The 22568-nt window shown below is 37.9% G+C and overlaps 1 protein-coding gene across 3 annotated transcripts in view; it reads right to left on the minus strand.

The window, feature by feature from the left end:
• Window positions 1-22568, minus strand: part of ARAP2 (ArfGAP with RhoGAP domain, ankyrin repeat and PH domain 2) — a 172145-nt gene that overhangs the window by 132143 nt on the left and 17434 nt on the right. For 2 of the 3 annotated variants that reach the window (XM_040965927.1, XM_040965924.1), the window contains exons 3-6: window positions 12841-12899; window positions 11392-11471; window positions 10559-10650; window positions 8419-8772 (exon numbers count right to left, since the gene is read on the minus strand). In XM_040965927.1, the coding sequence (XP_040821861.1) occupies window positions 8419-8772; window positions 10559-10650; window positions 11392-11471; window positions 12841-12899 (585 nt within the window). The remainder of the gene's footprint in view (window positions 1-8418; window positions 8773-10558; window positions 10651-11391; window positions 11472-12840; window positions 12900-22568) is intronic. The other variant, XM_040965926.1, reaches the window with a different exon arrangement.

Raw genomic sequence — 22568 nt, forward strand, 5'->3', positions numbered from 1 at the left:
GTCTAGACACCTGTTCAAGTGCACCCTGGAAAGCAGCAGGAGATGACTCCGACACTTTAGTTCCTGATCCCCATTGAGAGTTCCTGGCTCCTGACGTTAATCAGTTCAATTTCAGTGTTGTGGAAATTTGGAGAATAAACTAATGCTTGGAGAAAACTCTTGTCTCTCTGCCTTTCAAATAACCAAATAAACCTAGCAAACATTATCTGAAGGCTGTTTTTCCCTAGATTTCATTTAACAATTTGCTTCAAAATCTTTAAAATGAGATTTTTAAAAAGACACATTGGTCTGTGATCTCACTATTAATACAAATTAGGGACTGCAATAACTATACATTATTACACAGATTTTAAAGTTTCAGTAGTATAAATTAGAAAAACATATTTGTTAATAAAATTGCAAATATATATGCCATGCTTTGTTTGATTATACACTGTGCCAAGGCATGCACAAATAGTAACTCATGTAATCCTCCCAGCGACCATATACTCCCACTTTACAGATCAACACACTGCGACAGAGGTTGTTAAATAATTGGCCCAAGTGATACAATTAGTGCAGGACATAGCTGGAAATCAACTCCAAGTGTTTTGTTCCCAAAGTCTAAACTCCTAAACATTCACAAAACAGATCCCAGTAACTTTGCAAGCAGAGCATCCTAGATCCCCTCTCCACCTCCAACCCCAGGGAGTAATAACATTTGACCACTACACATTTTATATGAGAGTTCAATTTTACAAAGAGCTTCACAGTTCCCATAGGAAAAAGTACAAGAATGCAAGAAACACATTAGCCTGTATTACAGTCTCATTTTGTGTAGGGTTTTGAAGGGAAACATTTCTTTAAGAATCTGTTTTAGAATAATTTAAAAGAGTTGTGCACCATCACTGAATGGATTTCTACAAACTCTTCCCTTGGGCGCTGGCAGGTCAGGTGGCTTACAGTTTCAATAGCTTTCCTAACACCAGTGTATAAGTAGTCAATTAAATCTTAATTTATAGAGAACTTACATAGGAGTACTCCTAGTTACCACCATTCCTAAGAGGCAGTTATATTTTTAAGATTCACCTTTAAGCTTTAAAGCGAAAAAGAGAAAACTCAGTCCAACATGCATGCTAAACAATTATATTCAGTTAAGGTATCAGAGGCTATCAAATTGTCAGCTTTAAAAATCGCACAACTCTGCTTGCTTTGGCAGCACACAGAATAAAAATCGCATGACTGAAAAGTCAGTCAAAGGCACTAGGTCTAATTTACAGCTTTAATTAATCACAGTACTGAAGTCATCATACATGTTTTCCTCAATAATCTGCAAAATCCTGAAGGAAAGTGCTGTCAGCGTGTGTCAAAGCCTCCTGTCTTGCTCAGTTAACCCTCAAGCACGGCAGCATACTAAATCCATGCTCCTTCAACCCTAAAGAGGCCCAGCGTTTCTTAGAATTATTAATCTCTAGAAGTACAGATATCTGCTTATTTTCTTAATTACCTGTTTTTCTACCTAATAATTGATTTTTATCTAATCTTTAAGTATGTTTTTAAGCACTGCAATAATGACAATATAAGGCATATATACACGCATATACATGCATACTTAAGGAATTACTAAAATACTTCTATAAAATGCTAGTATTCATCAACTCTACATCATGTGTTTTCAATTTTAAGAAAATAAAGAGGCATTAAATATAACAGACTATGAGCAAGCATGCTTAGGGGGAAAAAAGAGAGAAACATTTAAAATGTTAACTCTCAAAAAACAGGTCTCCTATAGCCACTTTATTCCTGAAAGGTGCTGTTCTTCACCCAAAGGTATTTTGGCAGGGCTGCGTAATGCTGTCATAGCTGACAAAGATGAAAACAGGAGCACCATGGAACCCCCAGAGAACGATGGAGGGAAACCAGGATGCTGATTTCAAGGCAGACCTGGCACTCAACCGGCCAAAACTAATCATGTTCTCCTAGGATTGTATGAGGACAGAACAAAAAGCTTAATATCTTTGGACTACTTCAGAGATTTAAACTTTTGAAACATAAATGGACAGTCAGACGTAGAGAGAGGAGTAGAGACAGACAGGAAGATCTTCCATATGGTGATTCATTCCCCAAGTGGCTGCAATGACCGGAGCTGAGCTGATCCAAAGTCAAGAGCCAGGAGCCCCCTTGGGGTCTCCCACATGGGTGCAGGGTCCCAACGCTTTGGGCCATCCTTAACTGTGTTCCCAGGCCACAGCCAAAGAGCTGGATGGAAAGGGGGCTACCGGGGTTAGAACCGGCACTCCTATGGGATCCTGGCACGTGTGAGGTGAGGACATTAGCCACTAGGCTATCACACCAGGCCCGAACAATTTTTTTGATGAATGAATAAGCACATACAAGCTCAGCAAACAAAAAGGTAATTATTAACTCCAAGAAAAAAAGTCAAAATTGCAAATCAATGGAAAATTAGCACTACAATGCTACAAACCCAGACATAAATTGGACTTAGGCACGAGAATATAAAACTGAATTATACACTCCAAATATTTTATACATATGTGCTTAAAGGATGCTATTGGGTCTGCACTAGAAGGAAATAAAATTGGTAAAAATGAGTGCACATATTTTTCCAGGGCACTTGCTTTAGGGTTAAGTTTTAATGCTGAAAAATTAAAAGAAAAATAAGAATAGAATTAAGATATACAAAGTAAACAATAAAATAAATGAAGGAGCTACCTTAACGGTTTAAAGTGGCTGCCTCATGAGAAGAAGTTGGAAGGAAAGAAAAGCTCTCATTTTTTTAAATAATGTATATGGAACTTTCTGACCCTTAAACTATGTGATTTTAGAACCAACCAAAACATTGAACTTTAAAAGTTCATTTTGAACAAATGCATTCTTTTTCTAAGCAAAGTTCACATCAAGGTTTGAAAGGACTAGAACTTAACTTGCAGTAACAGGATCAAAGGTCACCTGCTATAAAAAAGTATTCTTCTGAGAAGGAAAACTGAAGTTTATTGGGCACCAATTAAATGTCAAGCCGAAAGTTACCTAGGTCTCTTAATGATCCTACAGAAGAAGTCTTGATCTCACACTAGGTAGGCAATGGAGATTTAAGAAATTGAGCCGTACACTAAAGGAATGATAACTCTAATCTCAGATCGTCTGATCTCAATGCCCTTATTTATTTCTATTAGCTAATTTATTTGAACAGAGACTAAGAATGTGCTTTTGTCAAACCAAATAAATAAATAATAAATTTATGAAGCTACCTATTCCTCGGCATAACCATTATAAGCGAAAGTAATTTCACAAGGAGTTACCTAATATATTGGTATAAAAAGATATACTTGATCAGGCGTTTAAGATTTAATTCAAGCCCCCGGTGTGCACATGTTACACCTTGCTCAGACAGAGATGTGTTACTTTCCCATAACATTTGTCTTTCAGTGAAAAGTGAGCTTGGAATGGCAATAGCAGGAAACTTGAGACACTCAGAGGGCTGAGTCGCAGCATAGCTTAGAAACCCTGGAATATGACTGCACAATCAGTCACTGAGGAAGGTAAAAGCTGTATTAAGCTACAAGTCATGGGCCGCGGGCTTCTGGATAGCCCACAGGCCTTCACCTGGCATCCAATCTTTTCTTGGTATTTGACCTCTGGCTTTTCATTTTCCCTAGTCCTCTGTTCAACGTGCGCATTAATCTCACTGGCACTTTCTCTCTCACCTGGTTCTAGAGCCCACCCTTTCATCTTCAGTAAAATAATCCTAACCTCTGCATTGCTCTTGACCCCTGTGCACTGCTTTATGCTTCAGGACACGTAGGTGTCACCCACCTCAATGGCTTTCATTCCCTCAAGCCAGAACAGTATTACAGCTAAAAGCGGTACTTCCATATTCCAGTGAAAAACGGCAGTTAAAATGTTATCCATTTTTGTCAAATCAACTGCCACCTGTGACTTAGCTAATTTTTCAAGGGAAAAACTCTCTCAACCTTAAATTCAAATCTCTGTAGGCTTTTCTGAATAAATTAGTTTACCCTGGTCTTTGAGTTTTATTGTTTTTGCATATATTTCTTGCCTTCCTAAAAAACAGGCAAAGAATACATCTTGCTCCATTTGCATGCCCCATCCATTCTTTAAAAACAGTATATATCCTGGAAAGATGTATGTATTATATAAATATAGAGAGAGAGATTTATATAGATTTATATATATATATATATAGACATACATATACACACACACACATGCTTATTATATGAAAATTGTTGAGTTAACCTCATGTGTTCAGTTTTGGCTGTCCCAGTCTTGTAATATCACATCGGTTTTCCCCATAGTAAAAAAAAAAAAAAAAAAAAAATACTGGAGAAAGAGAGAAATCTGGATTTAGCTAAAGAAATAAAACTGAAACATCTTGTCACACAAAATATAAAATGTTTAATATGTGTATGTGTGTGCAAATATGTGTGTGTGTTTTATAATTTCTATAAATATGCTCAGTGTGTTGTGCTTGGCACACAGCCATCTTTTGAAAACAGTTATCTCAAAATCATGTAAAGGATTTCCTTGTCTCAAAAACTCTAGATTTCAACTTACGCACCTGTAGAACAGCACGCTCTTGAGCACAATTTTGCTTTACAGAAACTCACAGGGCACTTCCTCTGAGTTACTTACTTAGGAAATGCTATAATAAATTACATCTAGTTTTTCATATTTACATCTGCACAGATCTGAAAAGTTTAAGCTTATTAATTTCAGATGAGAAAGGGTAGAGGAGGGAAATTCTTTTCAGTATCTTAAATTCAGCAAAAAAAAATTAATTTCCTAGCTTTATTTGACTGCAACTTCACTAAATTTTAATGTTTATTCACTGAAGCTATTAAATTTGTTTTATTAATTGTATCTATTCTATTAGACTTATACTAGTTTCTTTTACTGCATTCAAAAGGCAGAGCAATAGACGTTGATCTCCCACCCACTGGTTCATTGCTTTACAGGCGCCAAGGGCTGGAACTGAGCCAGGTGCAAACCTGTGGGTGGCAGCGACTCAATCAGCTGCTTTACCTGCTGCTTCCCAAGGTTCACGTTAGCAGGAGTTGGAAGTGGGTGTGCAGTCAGGTTTCAAACAGGCACTCTCTCACGGGATATGGGCAACTCAGAGTCAACCAGTTTGCCAAATGCCTGTCCTCCGTGAAACATTTTTAAACCAAATATTGCTGATTAAACTATTCATCTGCTTTTATCTGTTTGCAATACTGACAACAGACTCAATTTCAACATATTATCAAATTTCAGGCCATTCTTTTTAAAGTTTCACTTTAATTATTTGAAAGGCAGTGTTACAAGAAAAGAGCAAAAGAGAGAGGCAGGAACTTATAGCCACTGGGTCACTCCCCAAATGGCCGAGACCAAGTCTGGGCACAGCCAGAAGTCCAGAGCTCCATCCAGGTCTCATACACAGAGGCAGAAGCCCAAATACTGGGGCCATCCTCCATTGATTTCCCAGGTACTGTACCAGCACGACGGATCAGAAGCGGAGCAGCTGGGTCTTAAATTGGCACTGATACGGGATGCCAGCATTGCAGGTGGTGGCTTTTACCTACTATATCACAACATGGGTGCCTCTTGCAATGTTTAAGCCAATGTTAAGGTTCTCACCAATTCACTGGACAATAAATGTCCTATGCTAAGCACTCTACTACAGAAACCACAGTAGATAAAGCAACATACTTGGTAGTCCCCACTGGAGCTTATAAGACACAAGCCAATCTTCTGGCACTGAACCCTGTTGAAGAACATTAAGGAAGTGACAGGTGACACAGAAGAGGGACACCTGCAACATTAAATCTGGTGCCAGGATTAATACAAAATAGATTAGAGCAGAACTGGGGAGAGGCGGAATCCAAATCACCCTGCTCTCTGGAGGAAGAGTATTCCAGAAGGAACAAGCACGGGGGACCACACGAAACACTCCAGGTTTTTATTCCTCCACATTTAACAGAATAATAGTAAGTGGCTGCTTTGTGATCTATCGAGTTATCATTTCCTGGAGCCCAGGAGAGATTGAAAATAAAGTCTATAACAGGAAATTTTAGTCAACTAACCTGGTCTGTGCCTTTATGGCCTCTTACCATAAAGGTTTACTGGAACACAGCTGCATTCATTGGTTTATAAATTATCTATATCTGCTTTTATACCACAACTGCTCAGCTTAACAGCTTCAACAGAGACCATTTGGCTCTAAAGCTTACACTATTTACTATTTGACTGCCTGCAAACGAATGCTCTGTGGAATTCAGAATGCTGCCTCAATCCATGCTGTCAGCACCAGAGATGTGGCCTTGACTTAAGCAAAATTTAGCAGTTTCTTCACAATTAAAGAGTGGCATTGCTTAATATAACTAACGAGCATGCGCAACACCTCCAACAGAATACAGAATCTGACCAGGAAAAGGAAAGTTTTAGATTTCACTTCTGCACTAAGCAAAGGAGTTTCTTTCTACTCAAAGCAACGTAATAAAGCAATGTAATACATTTCTTTGTGCTGTAACAAGCTCATTTGTTTAAAATCCTATTTCCACCCAGCCTGATATCCAACAGAAAACCTCTAAGTCAGCAACTAAATCATTTTACCTAACATGACAAAACACAAATCTAGAAAACTAAGAGCATCTAACCTCAGGCACCTTCAGAACAGAAAGGCTTGAGATTCAAACTTAACTCTTCTGAATGTCCCAAGGGAGGCCATGAAGGGTGAGGCTTTCTCAGAGTGCCTGAACTCCAGCACACTAGCCTTGCAGAGAGAAATACTACCACGAACCATCTGAGACACTGCTAGGCAGGTCTGTGGATTTTTTTTTTTTTTGATGACAAAGAGAGAACAACACTTAATGTTTTACAAAAAGAAAAAGTTCTGAGAACATTCTAACTCACACTGTCATTCCAGCAGTGTGTGCGAGGCTGAGGGCTCATGCTTTGGGGAGAACTGATTGAAAATAGACAATATACAACAGACCATTTTTTATCGCAATGTCAACCGAAAGGAGTGATGAGAAAGCCTTGATGCTAAGTACCCCACTTCAGTTATCTAATATACAAATGTCTAAAAGAATGAAGTCATTGCAACTATTGACCACATAAGTACTAACCATAAAAAAAATTGGGGTTTTTACCCACTTTCCTGTAGCCCTTGAACCTTTTTACCCAAATTAACTATGTAAAGATTGTCAAAATAAAAAAAAAAATTGGGGGTTTTCTCCATTTGCCTAAGAAATTCCACCAGTCATTTGATGGTATGGTATTTTTTTGTTAGTAAAGTTATTTTGGAGCAAATTAAGGATTTTAAAAAACACTACACATTGTGAGAGCAACAGGAGAAGAAACCTACAGGGACTCACCACATTAGCTACATCAACATGAAAAACTTAGTCCCAGAATAACTGAATAAATCATGAACAACAATCCAAGTAAAGAATTCAAAAAACTCAGGATGCAAGAAAACAATTCTAAATAATTCCTCCTTAAATTTGTGCCAGTAAGATAAACTACTGAGAGATACACAAGTTTCTTTGTAAATATCTGAAATAACAAATCTGTTTTTTTAAAAGACTAAACCTAAAAGTATTCTGGCTTTCTGTAAACCATTAAAAAAAAAAAACCTTTAAGTAGCAATGAAGATCTAAATCTAACAATACCATTCTTTTCTCAAACAGAACACTGTTATGATACGAGCAGAAGCCAACCACAGTGGGCTGAGTAATACAACTCAGTCTGCTGTGTTGTTCTTTGCTACACAATGGGACACAGCACAGTACATTCTAGTGTGAAGTCAGACTCTAACATGGGCATCTAGTCATGAGATCACAGCTCTGGACTTCAATTCACTCTTCAGATCCTTAGTTGCAGCACTGCACTACATACATCCTCCCCAGCAATCCAACAGTGGCACCATCCAAGGGGAAAGGGTGTCCCTGAACCTCATTTGTCTTGAGGCAAAGGGTATCAGGGAAGTGGCAACTTGGGAGACTTAGAAATGAATGAATATGGGCACAGAGCACTAGCCAACTGGCTAAAGTCCTTGCCTGGCACACGCCAGGATCCCATGTGGCCGCTGGTTCTAATCCCTGCGGGCCCTGCTTCCCATCCAGCTCACTGCTTGTGACCTGGGAAAGCAGTCGAAGACGGCCCAAAGCCTTGGGACCCTGCACCTGTGTGGGAGACCCAGAAGAGGTTCTGGGTTCCTGGCTTCAGATTGGGGCAGCTCCGGCCACTGCAGCCACTTGGGGAGTAAATCACCGAACAGAAGATCTTCCTCTCTGTCTCTCCTCCTCTCTATATATCTGACTTTCCAATAAAAAAATAAATCTTTAAAAAATGAGTGAATTTGAGTATTTTTGAAATATGCAATGTATTAAGTAAAATCAATGAGTAAATACATACCCTTGTGGGGAGAGCTTATCCAGCCACCCGGATTTCACCTTCCTGGCAGATGTACCATAGAAGCAAGCATAGGGAGATATGGCGTTGGAGGAAATGGCTGATGAATCCGCATTTCCACTTGTTGAGCTTAATGGGTAACTGTGCCTATTAACTGGGTCCACATTCACTGATTTTTGCGTCCTCAATTTTGATGCCTTTGAATTTTTTCTTCTTAAACTCTGAAAACATTCTTCCACTGTTGAGTATTCTGATTCGGAAGCAGGCTCTGTCGAAGGATTGCTTTTGTCCTCTCGAGGTATCCAAATGTCTTCCACTTTAACTTCATTTGTATTCTCCTTCCTGTTATCATATATGCTAAATGAAAGGGAATGGAGTTAATATTTTCAAGTGCCATGTGTGATTTAAAGCATCTATTGGCTTTTCATGTAAAAAAAAAAATAATCAGACATTTAAAGCCAGGACAGTCTTAGAGGTCAAGTAACCCTTTTGATTAATTCCAAACTCTTCAAGGAAAATTAAGCATAGACCTTTTATTATCCAATGACATATCTGAATAATACTATGAGGTTTTTGTTTATTTGTTTGTTTGTTTCTTAAATAGAATCCAACTTGTTCCTTTTTGGCTTTGGGGATTGGGCACAAGTAGCAACAGAGGAAAATGGAGAAGGACTGTAATATTACCTCCACATTTATACATCTTCAGTAGCACAATCAAGTGGGCAGGAAGTGGGCAGCTTCACCTTTATTCTCTGGGTAACACTATGAGGTCATGTGTTCTTAGAGATCTTGTTTCCAACTCGTTGCCCATTTTCTATTTTCTGGTAATTGACTCTATTAACTCCATGTTTCATCATAATGTAACAAAGCTGAGAGCATGACTGCTCAGTTTCAGTATTATTTTGCATTGCTAATGAAAAAAAACACTGTACCACACTGCAAGCCAGAAAACAGGCTCGGGTCAGTGCATATTCAGAATGTAAAAGCTGCATAATATACACTATTTACTGGAATACATTCACATTAGCTAAGCACATTCTACAGATTTAAGGAATGGCACAATGGAGTTAGTCACTGATGTAAAATTAAACTAACAGATATGCCTAAAGGACAAATTACACCCTCCTGAATATAATGTTCTGAAAAAATCACTATTTCTCTTAAAAAATGTTTGAGCCTATTCCTTGCAATGTTTTGCATTATCATCAATTCACATCAAATTCTTACTGAAGTCATAAAATTAAGAGGTTTTCGTTTGTGCTTTTTTCTTTATTTGAAGGCAAAGAAACAGCCCTAAATTGTCACAATCATTGGATTGGGCCTGGCTAAAGCCAAAAGGCAGGAACTGAACTGAGGTCTCCCACATGAGCAGAAGAGACCCAAGTGCTTGAGAAATCATCTGCCACGTCCCCACAGTCTGATCAGTAGGAAGCTGGAATCAGAACTAGGATTGGAATGTGAACCGAATTACTCTGATGTAAAACGCAAGCATCTTTTGCTAAGCCAAACACCTTTCTCACGGATAAAGGAAATCTCTAACAGTATTAACAATGGAAAAATTTTTAAATTAAAATAAATGTCAAGTAACCATCTAATATAACAACTCCCAAAATTTTATTTTATTTTTTTTTATTGTTGTTAACTCCCAAAATTTTAAAGGAAAACGCAATTTAAATTGGTACCTATAACTTCTGTTTTATTTCACGTGATTTCACGTCATCAAGGGTCGTATAAAATCTACACTACACTTGAAAATGTTGCAATTTCCAAAAAAAAAAAGAAAATATTGCAATTCCTGTAGGGAAATTCTGCACGGCCCCCTTCCTCCTTATATTAACATCAGTTTTTGTCTTTAAGACGCAGTCATGGTAACCACATATTGCCACTCTGAAGAGGTAGCTGTCATTTCATTTAGGAAAAGGCAAATATAGCGTTATCATGTACATGATGCTACCTGTTCTAATAAAGACTGCAATTCAGTTCTAAAAATGGATGCTGATGTAGAAACACACTAGAGAGAATATCTGAACTATACCAACGCAAATAATACTCGCATAAATACAGTTATACACAAGAAGTAAAAGTCAACTTTTTTAAACTTTTTAATCTAAAAAATTAGTCATCATCAGTCACAATGACATACCTTGATTTGATGCATACAGAGGTCCCCACAGTACTTGTCTCCCCTTTGAGTGTTTCTTCATGAGCCCAAAACTCATTTTTCACACATCTCTTCTATTACAAGAAAAAAAAATTACGAAACATTTACAATTTTGCTTTTTTGGTTGTGGCATATTTTTAAGTCTGACAGCATTTTTTAAAGATCCACAAATATTTGAATTTCTTTTTATTAAACAAATACATAATTACTAACTCAAGTTTCAGTCTGAATAATTTAATCAGGGAGAATATTAAACAATAGCCATGTGATTCTTTTTTGTTTTACTAAAAATATTAATAGCTCATAATTTCAGCTAAGAGGAGAAAAGGTTGTTATACAATAACAAAATTCCATGGACTTTTGCTCTCCTGCATTATTTTTGTCTGCCAATTTCTCTTTTAGCAAGACCAAGAAAAAACACAGCAAAAGGGCACAAGGGCTGGAGTGGAACTATCGAATGATCAATTGAAATAAAACCATATTAATAACTAGAAGTCTATACACACACAGTTTACAGTAAGCAAAGCAAAATATAGCTGAGGTAGATTATGTCTTAAGGAGATAATGTCGTTTCTTCATTAAAGTAACTTTATTTTATGGCAAATTATTTAAGACCACAAACAAAGAGCTTTCACAATTTATATTTAAAGATATGATTGATCATCATTTTAATGAACAGAAATCCTACCAACTAGAAATCTGATTATTCTATAGAATACATTCTTCAGAGAGCTCCCCGGAGAATGAAAAGACACAGCAGGTCAGAAAGAGTACAGCACAGATCACGGTCAAAGATAAAAATACAGAGGACTAACCTTGGAATGTTCCAGTCCCTGAGAGAGAAAGGTCTCTCCATAAGGAAAGATGGAAGATGAATTCTCCTCATTTAAATTTTCTGGAGGAATGAGGATAATAAAAAGATGTTAATAATTTGGCACTAAAGTTCAAAATGCATGTGTTTATTTTATACTAATATTGTAACCTAAGAATCATTCTATTAGAATCCCAAACTGTGCTAACTGTTAATCATGCATCAATTTTTCAGGGGTCTTCTTGATACAGTATTTACTATAATATCTCTGATTTCAGACCAGACGAGATCGGGCACATTCAGGGTGGTATGGCCATTGACCATATCTCTGATTTCAAACATGACATACATTGCTTTGTTAAACTGTAATGGTCACATGTGCTCTTACTAACCTTAAAGTTCCACATGAACCAAGCACATTGCCCCAGACAGTGGACACTGTCATAATGTCCTCTTTAAGCTAATTCCTAAATAAAAGACAATTCTAATTGTCAGAAAATTAACCTTAAATCTTACATAATTTTTGATTGATTCACCAATATGACAGCTAACCAATCATTTAAAATTCCACAATTCATTGAAAGAAGTTCCTCTATTACCAGAGCCACCAACATATCTATAAACAATTTCCAAAGAATTTCCATCCTCTCTGAATTACCCTGGTTTATATGACAGTATTCTCATAGCTCTGTGATTTTGTTTTATGGCTTTTCATTTAAGGGGATATATAGTAACTGCAGAGACTATCACATATAGATGTGAAATACAATCCAGTGAGTATCTCTACTTCCAAATCTAAGACGGACTCCTAATGAAACTGTCACATGTTATTGTGACCTAGGATGCTGGACTTTCTACCATTGTCCATGCCTACAATGTCAGGATACACTTACATAGCAGACTGAAGAACTTATGACTGGTTGTTAAGGACCATCCTATTTGTAATCACACTGGGGGAATTAGTAGGGGATGGAGATTTGGGAAGGGGTGAGGGGAAACCCCAGAAATTTTTTTAAATGCTTAAGGTGCAGCAGCCAAGCCTTTGCAAGCATGGATGAAGAAACAGCTTGCAGAACCCAAATCTGCAAATGAAGGATGAGCCTCTGTCAAGGATCCACCTGCTTAAGCAATATCAGTCCTGGCTTGCAACCATGGTAAAACCGCTTTCCATATTTCTTTGTGCCATCAGAACAATATAGTTAATACTTGTGACTGCAGCCAAGGATAAACAAAGCCACATTATCAAGTAAGCACAAGTCAGAGTGGATGTTAATGTCTTTTGTTCAATCACTTTCAGAAGACTTTGCTGAAGTACCCTGACTGCTGATACACAGTCACTCCCATTATTCCCTCTATCACAGGTGTGTTGTCACCTCAATTGTCATTTTAACACATGGCAACCAGCAAATGAGTGCTAACTAAATTATGGAAACTTTAAGCACACAAGACTTACTCTGCTGTGTGGCAGACTTTCCAGGTGAGGTAGCAATATTTCTTCTCTCACGGAAATAGCTTAAAACAAAGGGGAAATCAATGATGAGTTACGACCTTGACAAAGAACTTAGGACACTTTTGGGAGAGAATAAAAACAGATATGTCAAAATAAGTGTGATTTAAAATAAAGATATAATGGCCGAAGTCTACAAATGTGTTTTTCCTAAATAGATTTAAATGATGAGATTTCAATGGATTTACAAGTGTTTGCCTCTTACATGGATAATGCAGAAAAACAAATGAATCGTCAAATACTAGTCTTCCCATAATTTCAAGACTATTAAACATTTTGTTTAATGTTTCTTGTTTTGGGGGTTTTATATCTTCATTAACTGAGTCAAAACATGTGTCTGACTGCAAAAACAACACGAAAATACACAGAAGACCTATCCGGTATCTCAGTGTCAATGAGAGATGGCACAGGCGGCAAGGTAACAGCAATGACAGGCAGACGCCACTGTAACAAGGGGTACTACGTACTATAAGCATAGAGAATATGCTAGTTCTCCTTTTGAAAATATCTTCCTAAATATACTTGGATACATAATGTGAAGCAAGATATATACATATATATGTATATATGTATGTGTATATATATATATCATACCACCCAAGTAAAGTGCAGCAAGAAAATAACAAAACTCCAAAAAAAATAGAAAAATGTTCTAAATCCTTACAACTCCAGTTGCTTTTTTTTTAAAGATTTATTTTTATTATTTTTTATTGGAAAGGCGGATATACAGAGAGGAGAGACAGAGAGGAAGATCTTCCGTCCGATGATTCACTCCCCAAGTGAGCACAACGGCCGATGCTATGCCGATCTGAAGCCAGGAGCCTCTTCCAGGTCTCCCACGCGGGTGCAGGGTCCCAAAGCTTTGGGCCGTCCTCGACTGCTCTCCTGGGCCACAGGCAGGGAGCTGGAAGGGAAGCGGGGCTGCTGGGATAGAACCGGCACCCATATGGGATCCCGGGCATGCAAGGCAAGGACCTTAATCACTTGCGCCACGGCGCTGGGCCCAACTCCAGTCATTTTTAAACCAATCAATAAATCAATAGAACTGAAAAACCTCAATGAAGGAAAACAGAGGAGAGGCAACACACAGAAATTACCAATATTACAAATGAAACAGAGGACATCATTATACATCTAAATAATATGAAAATTATACAGTATTAAGAAAAACTTCATGTCAATAAATTTAACTTAGACCAAGAAAAATTCCTTCAGAGACAAATGAACAATTCTAACAATATTAAGTGGAAAATTTTAATAGCCATATGTATGTCAAACAAAATTAAACTAAGGTTTAAAAGAAAGCAAAAGTTTTAAATTTTTTTATTTTATTTTATTATTTGCAAAAGAATGTTAAAAGGGTACATGTACTTTAATAAAGTGTTTGATAATTGCTTACAAACATTTACCTACATTAACAGCAGTCATACTTCTAGGAATATATTCAACAGACAAGCATGTTGGTGTGTTTCAGAAATAAATATCCAAATGCATGCCCACGGGCAAACAGAAACAAAATTATCATTCAATAATATAAAAAACAAATCCCATGCAGTAACGTCAGAAAGCTACGTTCAGGCATAAGGCATATGGCGTAACAGCTAAAATACCACTTACACAATGACATCCCACGTGACAGCGCCACCCTCAGCAGATCCCGCTGCACTGATGATCCCAGGAGCTCACTAACAGGCATCCTCGTAGGTATCAGCTCATCATCCAGGCAGATCTCATCACGCACAGTGGAACTCAGAGTGAGTTCCTGGCTCTTGGTAAAGCAGTACATGAAGGGGGATGGGATGTGTGTGTGTGTGTGTGTGTGTCTCCAAGTTAAAGAAATTAATCTTTTAAAAAATGTATTTATTCATATTTGAACGACAGATTTTATAGAAGGTGATGGAGAGATAGAGAGGTCTTCCTTTTGCTGGTTCACTCTCCAAATGACCTCAACAGCCAGAGCTGAGCTGAGCTCCGCTCAGCTGAAGCTGGGAGCCGGAAGCTTTCCTTGAGTCCACCACATGGGTGCAGAATCTCAAGGACTTGTATCACGCACTGTGGCTTTACAAGCCCTTGAGCAGAGAGCTGGTTAGGACATAAAGCAGCTGGGACCAGAATCAGTGCCCATATGGGAAGCAGGCGCCCCTGAATAAATTATCAAAAAAAAAAAAAAGACCATACAGAGTACAGATGTCAAGATACAAAACACTACCTACTCTATGTTTTGACTTATATGAAATTCTGCAGTAGAAAAAACTGATTTAGAGTAACATGAATGGTTGCCAAATGCAGGAATTAGAGAAACTTACTTCAAGTGTCACAAGATAATTTAGGTGATGGGGAGAGCAACAGGGAGACTGTATGTCTTAATTGTTGACGTGAGCAAATGGTAGAACAGGTTGAATACCTTTTATCAAGGACACTGAGAGCTGAAATTTTCAGATTTCACATTTTCTTGGGTTCTAGAATATTGTAAACGCATTCCCAGGTGAGCATTCCTAAGCAGAAAAATCAAACCTAAGATGCTCCCAGGGGCTGAAAGCTTTGAAGTAGCAGGTGGGAAATCAAACAAGTTTTAAATTTTGAAGCATTTCAGATCTGAAGGCTTTAAGTTAGATACAACCAGCCTATTTATGCCTGGTAAAACTCATCCACTCGCATCCTCCAAATGATTCTATTTTACACTATGTGAATTATATATATTGTATATGTATTATGTATTATATATGAATATTGCATATGTAGTGTATATACATACAAGTATGCATACATATGTGCATATATAAACACTTATAAGTAAATATTAAAATACTCAACAAAGTTGGAAACATGAAACATTACCAATAGTAAAAATGAATGACAGGCTATGTTCATAAAAGAAATGTAATATAGCAACGAAAATGAATAAATCTTCAGATTCCTGACATTTAAAAGTTTTCTAATTATTTCCTTAAATTTATATATTATTCAAACAACTACCTAATAATCATTTGAACCCTTGAGTGGAATGTTACTCAAATTTTCTACATTTTTTGCCTCTTTAAGGTAATAATATTATTATAACTCTGACACAATCATCAGCATTTAATATTTACATACTATATATATATACAATTACATGTATATTTACACACAATCATATATAGTCACAAGAAAGAAGAGTATCTGTGTTTTTCAAAGAAAAATTACTACACAAAGCAGTTACTATCTCTTAAGTAACTGACCTGAGATTTCAACACACGTCTAGCTCCATAACCCATTCTAAACCACAATGTTCAGATTTAAAAATTCTTGGCTATAAATTTATTTTTTTCACCTATTTAGACGAGATCGGGGGCGTTCAAGGTGATATGGCCATAGACTATTTTTTCATCTATTTATAAGTAAATGATCACAAACTCTCCACTATATTCCTAATAAGGGCTGAAATGCCTGCATCCCACATCAGGAATGCCTTGGTTCTATGTCAAACTGTGGCTCCTCTCTCCCCCTTGCCGATAATGTAGCAGTGAAGGGACCTGGCATGGTTTCATAGCAAGCCAATCCTCCTCCCATAGCACTGGCATCCCATATGAGCACAGGTTCCTCTCCCAGATGTGCCACTTCCCATCTAGCTCTCTGCTTATGGCCTGATAAGGCAGCAGAAAAAGACTTAGGTCAATGCATAAGGCCCCTGCACCCATGTGGATGACCTGGAAGAAACTCCTGGGTCATGGCTTTGAATGACTCTCACCATTGTAACCTTTTGGTTTGTGTTCTTTCTTTCTTTCTCTTTCTCTCTCTCTCTCTTAAGATTTATTTATTTATTGGAAAGTCTGATACAGAGAAGGGAGAGATAAAGAGGAAGATCTTCTGTCCAATGATTCACTCCCCAAGTGAGCGCAACAGCCGATGTTACACCGATCCAAAGCCAGGATCCAGGAACTTCTTCCAGGTCTCCCACATGGGTGCAGAGTCCCAAGGCTTTGGGCCATCTTCGACTGCTTTCCCAGGCCACAAGCAACGAGCTAGATGGGAAGTGGAGCTGCCGGGATTAGAACCGGCGCCCATATTGGATCCTGGGCACATGCAAGGCGAGGACTTTAGCAGCTAGGTCACGCCACCGGGCCCTCTCTTTCTCTTTGTAAAAACTTTTTTAAAAAAAATAATAAATACATCTTTAACTGTGTTCCTGTCACAAATGTGAAAGACTGGGACTGTATCCCCAACTACAGCTATGGCAGATACTTGAAAGAATGAAAAGATCACAGCATACATTCTTCCTTTCCATTTCTACCCCTAGGATAAATTAATAATTTTTTTAAAATGCTGTACAGTGAATATGGCATAAGATATAAGCACTGAGAGGAACAAACAAATCTCAAGCACTCTGAGTAAAACGCTAAGTTGAAAAAGAGTATCATTTTCACACATTAAGCACAAAGGCATGAGTAAGAAAAATATCCATTTCAGAACACTGATTATTTCTGAGAATGGAAAAACAACAAAAGAATGTACGCTGATTTTATTTTTCAACAAACTAATCTGAGCTCATTAAGATTTCTTTTAATGCAAGGAGTATTATGATTCTTGCTACTGTACGGACCTTCCTCTGCATTTAAGATTTCTCAAAGTATGGATAATTTAGTCTTAATGTTTTTGTTGTGGTTTTCAAACTATTTCCTAAAGATGACTCAATCCACAGCCACTAACAACGAAGGTACAGCCATTAGCTTATCTCCAACAACACAAGCTGCCTCCTCTTTCACATAAACTCGTGAGAGGTATGACCTCATCTTCATCTCTGGCTCACAACCCCTCCACTTCCTCTTCAGTGATCTAGACAAGCACAAGGTTCAACAAGCTAGGACTTGTTGAAGCCATGCCCCAAACACTGTAACCTAGCAGAGAACGTGTGTTATTAAAGATAGATTCAAATACCAACTAATATGAAAATGAGCTGACAAAATAAATTATATATATATACATATACATATATATACACACACACACAGTATGAGTTACAGCCTTTTAAAAATTGGAAATTCAAAAATAAAAATTAAGCTCAAATACAAGTTTTCAAAACCCAATTAAAACAAAATTTATAAAAGTTAAAATACAAATGATTCTATAAATAATTTGGTAAATGCTTTGTGATTTTCTCATGTTATTTTCATTATTTTAAAAACCCCAAATCAGTTTTCTCTAAAAACGCTAGGAATTTGCAGGTGTTCAGACTGGCTGACCTTCGGTAGACACACTTTGCCTGCACAATGTAACATGCATGTGGGACCTTTGCAAGTATCCTAAGCTCCATAAATACAGAACTAACAAATTTCTGGAAAAGTAAAAATATAACCAATGTTATTATTATGGACAGAAATGTTTCCTCCTCCAAATTCATACACTGAAATTCTAACCACAGGTAACTGCTTTGCAGATAGGGTTTTTCCAGCATGATCACAGATCAGAGAGGGCATACCCCAGAATGGCTGAGGACCTTGTAACAGGCTCCCCATCACAGAGGGCCCTCTCTTCACCCAGGCACTGAGAAGTTCTAGCAACAGACTCCACAGGTAAGAAACCCTAGCTCAGATCAAGGCCCTCAGCAGAACTCCATGTGGACAGCCTCTTTGACTTACAGCCCTAAAACTGAGAAAATAAATTCCTACTGTTTAATAATTCAGATGACGATATAGTGTTAAGACAGCCATAGCAGACAAACAAGTTTTGCTATTACAGTGAAAATGGTATTGCTACAATAACATGAGTAAAAATAAAAGGAATGAATAACCGATGGCCAAAATGGATGGTCAGCATAATGACTTTGTCACTTTTTTATCATTAAAATTGCCAAGAAAAGTGGTGGCACAAAGTACAGAACCAATAATCTCCTTTTATGACTTTCACTTACCTATTACTTAGGCAAAGCTATACCATAAAAAATTAACAATAATAACCAAATATATATCATATCAGTTCATCATTTCATTTATTTTTTTAAATAAACATGCAGTTCTCACAGTTAGTAACAGACTATAAGTCCCTGTACAGAGAAGTCAAAAGCAAAGAAAACCCACCACAACCAGCAGGTAGCAGTGGGAAAGTGCCATGAGCTTTAAACCGCACGAGATGTGCTAAGTATGGTACAGATGCCAAAAATGTGAAATTTACAATGCATGGATAATGAAGTTATACTCAGGAAAGAGGCTGCAAAAACTGGCCTTTGAATATGATGATTAAAAAAGATTTGCAACATGTTGGCCTACAGAATTATCATGAAATTCTCATGATGTATTAGCGAAAGTTGAGCTTATTATGCATCTTTTTTCCAAACAAGATTAAACTTTTCATTAAAACCAAAGTATAAACATAGTTGTACTTCAGCTTGTCAAGAGCATTGAGCAGATGGATAGCCTCACCTTTGGCAATAAATCTAGTAACAATTTAGATTTATTGTGATTATACAATATTTTTTTCATTTTTACAAATACAAAAAAATAACTGAATTTTAGAATTACCAAGCCTTTTTTTAAAAATGTGAAGTGGATGAATTCCTATGTTTTTCGTATTTAGTACAAAAGAGAGACAGAAAGCTCTCATCCACTGCTTCACTTCCCAAATGCCCATGACCCCCGAGGTCAAAATACAAACACAAATCCCAATCTCTCGCCTGGGTGATTTGAGCCATCATCTGCAGGCGCTCAGGGAGCACATTATTAGGAAGCTGAGTCGGGAGCTGGAACCTAGGAAATGAGCCCCATACTATGCAAGCAGACACTTACATAATCACTAGATTAGACATACATCAAAATTTAATTTTCAATGAAAACCTAAAGGAAAGCCAGAGGTTCAGACTTAGATGCCACACGTGTACTCCCATCACTATGTGGATTTGCACAGCATTCCTTCTTACGACCTGATTCCCTCTCTTCCCTTCCTCAAAGCGTTCCAAGGCCCTACACCTAAAAGCAGGCGACTGTCCACTTCAAGCAAGGATAATATTGTTGCATGGCGATATACGAGAATCACTAAACCAGTAAGGAAAAGAGGAAAGATCCTGCTATAGTAACTGCCAGACAATTGCTCCTTCCTGCCTCAAGTATTAAGAGTACGTCCCTGAGAAGGACCGTCATTCCCATGGAAAGGGCCAGGTGCTGAATTCACTTTCTACTTTAAAGGCTCCAAAGAGGGCCTGATGCCGTGGCCTAGCCTAGTGGCTAAAGTCCTCGCCTTGAACACGCCCGGATCCCATATGGGTGCCAGTTTTAATCCTGGCAGCCCCGCTTCCCATCTAGCTCCCTGCTCACGGTCTGGGAAAGCAGTCGAGAACAGCCCAAAGCCTTGGGACCCTGCACCTACATGGGAGACCTGGAAAAGGATCTGGGCTCCTGGTTTTGGATCGGCACTGCACCGGCTGTTGCGGTCACTTGGGGTGTGAATCAACAGACGAAAGACCTTTCTCTCTGTCTCTCCTCCTCTCTGTATTTATATATCTGACTCTGTAATAAAAATAAATAAATCTTAAAAAAAAAAAAACACTCCAAAGAACTAGGGAGACCTCAAAGGGAGAAGAAGTTTGCTTTTAATTTGGCCCTCAAGAGATAGGAAGTAAAAAGATACCCTAGGGTTCACTGTCTAGCATAGCCCTGCCCAGCCCAGCCCTCCAAAGTAGCGGACGCAGCTAGAATCCAAAGAAAACACTAAAGCAAGAACAAAGGCCAGTCCACCCGACTTGAGGTGCAGCTGTGTCAGATACAGTGGGAGGAGGAAGCCACACTCAGGAGAGAGGCACAAAGCTCCTGCATCCAGAAAACACTATACTACTCCCTTAACATCTGGAAGCAATGCTTAATTACCAAGCACTTTAGAATACGGGCCATAATTTTTTTTTTACTTTGCATATCAGGGTTACACTAAATATTAAATATAGGTATAACTGAATAGAGAATCACAGATAATAAAGCCCATAGTTTATCGGAAGTCTTATTATAGCATTCCAAACATCTTACAATTACTATTTGCAATACAAGGGAGGACCACAAGTAAAAATAGTTATGCCTAATTTACCTGCCATTTTATGAGCTGAGCAGCATGACTGCATAGTTTCCATTTATTACCATAGTCAGAGGAAAGAAAAGTTATTGTGAGTAATCTAGCCAAAAAGCCCTCTGAAAATAGTGCTATGATACAGACAATATTTAATTACTTACTACCAGCTTTAATGTTAGCACTGTTCTTACTTGCAAAGATGCATAACCATAGCATGAAGAACAATTCTAAGATGTAAAGCTTACATGTATAAACAAAGAAGCTAAAAATGTACCACCCTATCATATTTTGAACTACAGGCACTTAATTCCAGTGTTGAAAACAGCAGGTACAAAATGATGTTTTTTAAAAGCAGGAGATGGCATTCCCATGTGAAAGAAACCACAAAACCTTATCCTCAAGGACAAAATGCAGGCACTCAAAAAAACTCTGTACAAGTCATGGGAAAACAACTCTTATCTTTTCAAGCCTCCCCATGTAATGCAGTTACTTTTTCACAATTCACTACTCTGTCCAATTCAGTCCCAAGTGCCTCGGGAGTGCATCTGTAGATATTTATCTCTTCGGGGAGTTCCTATGATGCCACATAGAACTTTTATTATTCCTATTAAGCAAATTTTCTATGTTCTTCTTCTATTAATCTGTCTTAATTTAATTAACAGGTGCAGCCAGGACTCTAACAGGAAGTGGTAAAGTTCTGTCACCCATCACAACTAAATAGGCATCCAATTGTTTTCTGTAAGATACATAAAAAACGGTACATAGCATCTGAAATTTATACAAAGCTTTTTAGCTGAAGCTATCCTTGTGGTTTAAAAAAAAAAGTCTTATTTTGACAAAGACTCAGTTTCAATACATGTGTTCACAGTGGTCATGTCTCACAAGGCAAAAACTTTTGACATCGGAAAACATCTAACTTTTCACTTACATTCCTTTCATTGTTCACACTTGCTAAAATATTTTAAAGGTAAAGTGTCATGCAAAAGTTAGTGGCCTACAATCCATAGTAAAAATCCAACCCTTACGCACGAAATGAACATCTTCAAAATAGTCTTCAAATGAGTTGTAAAGAAAGTGGGTTCAAAAGTCAAACGGACTGCGCTTAATCCCCAATTCAGTACCCTGGGCAAGTTTTACCTAAGACTTAGCTTCCTCAAAGGTAAAATTGGATAAACATTATCTATTTTGCAGGGACATTGTGAAGATAAAATAATCCATGGAAAATTACTATCCAAATGAGCAAACACGTAAAATGTTTTACAAATGGCACTATGACTTCTGATTCACTCGATAACAGACATGACTATTGGCACTATGAAAGAGTTTATGCTGTAGTAGGGGATACTGGGTTAACAGAGTCCTAGAGCTCAACGTGTTTCTCTTTCAGCTACTACACTGCTACCTTCTCCTTGAACAGACAACTCATACTGCAATCGCCAAAGTCACAGGATTATGAAGCAGTCAAAATTCAAGAGGCAAACGGGGGAATGCTACAATACACCAGCCCGAGGCTCAGGCAGGAAGTTGGAGGGATACGCCGTGGCACTGCATTAGCAGTCAAACTTCAGCAGTTTCCTGCCTGCCAGCAGGGATGAGTGTCAGTTTTGAGTCCCTAATAAAAAACCACAACTACGTATCTCAGTGGA

The sequence above is a fragment of the Ochotona curzoniae genome, unplaced genomic scaffold (genome assembly GCF_017591425.1).
Source record: "Ochotona curzoniae isolate NIBS_2020 unplaced genomic scaffold, NIBS_Ocur_1.0 scaffold_4505, whole genome shotgun sequence".
In the NCBI taxonomy this organism is placed as follows: domain Eukaryota; kingdom Metazoa; phylum Chordata; class Mammalia; order Lagomorpha; family Ochotonidae; genus Ochotona; species Ochotona curzoniae.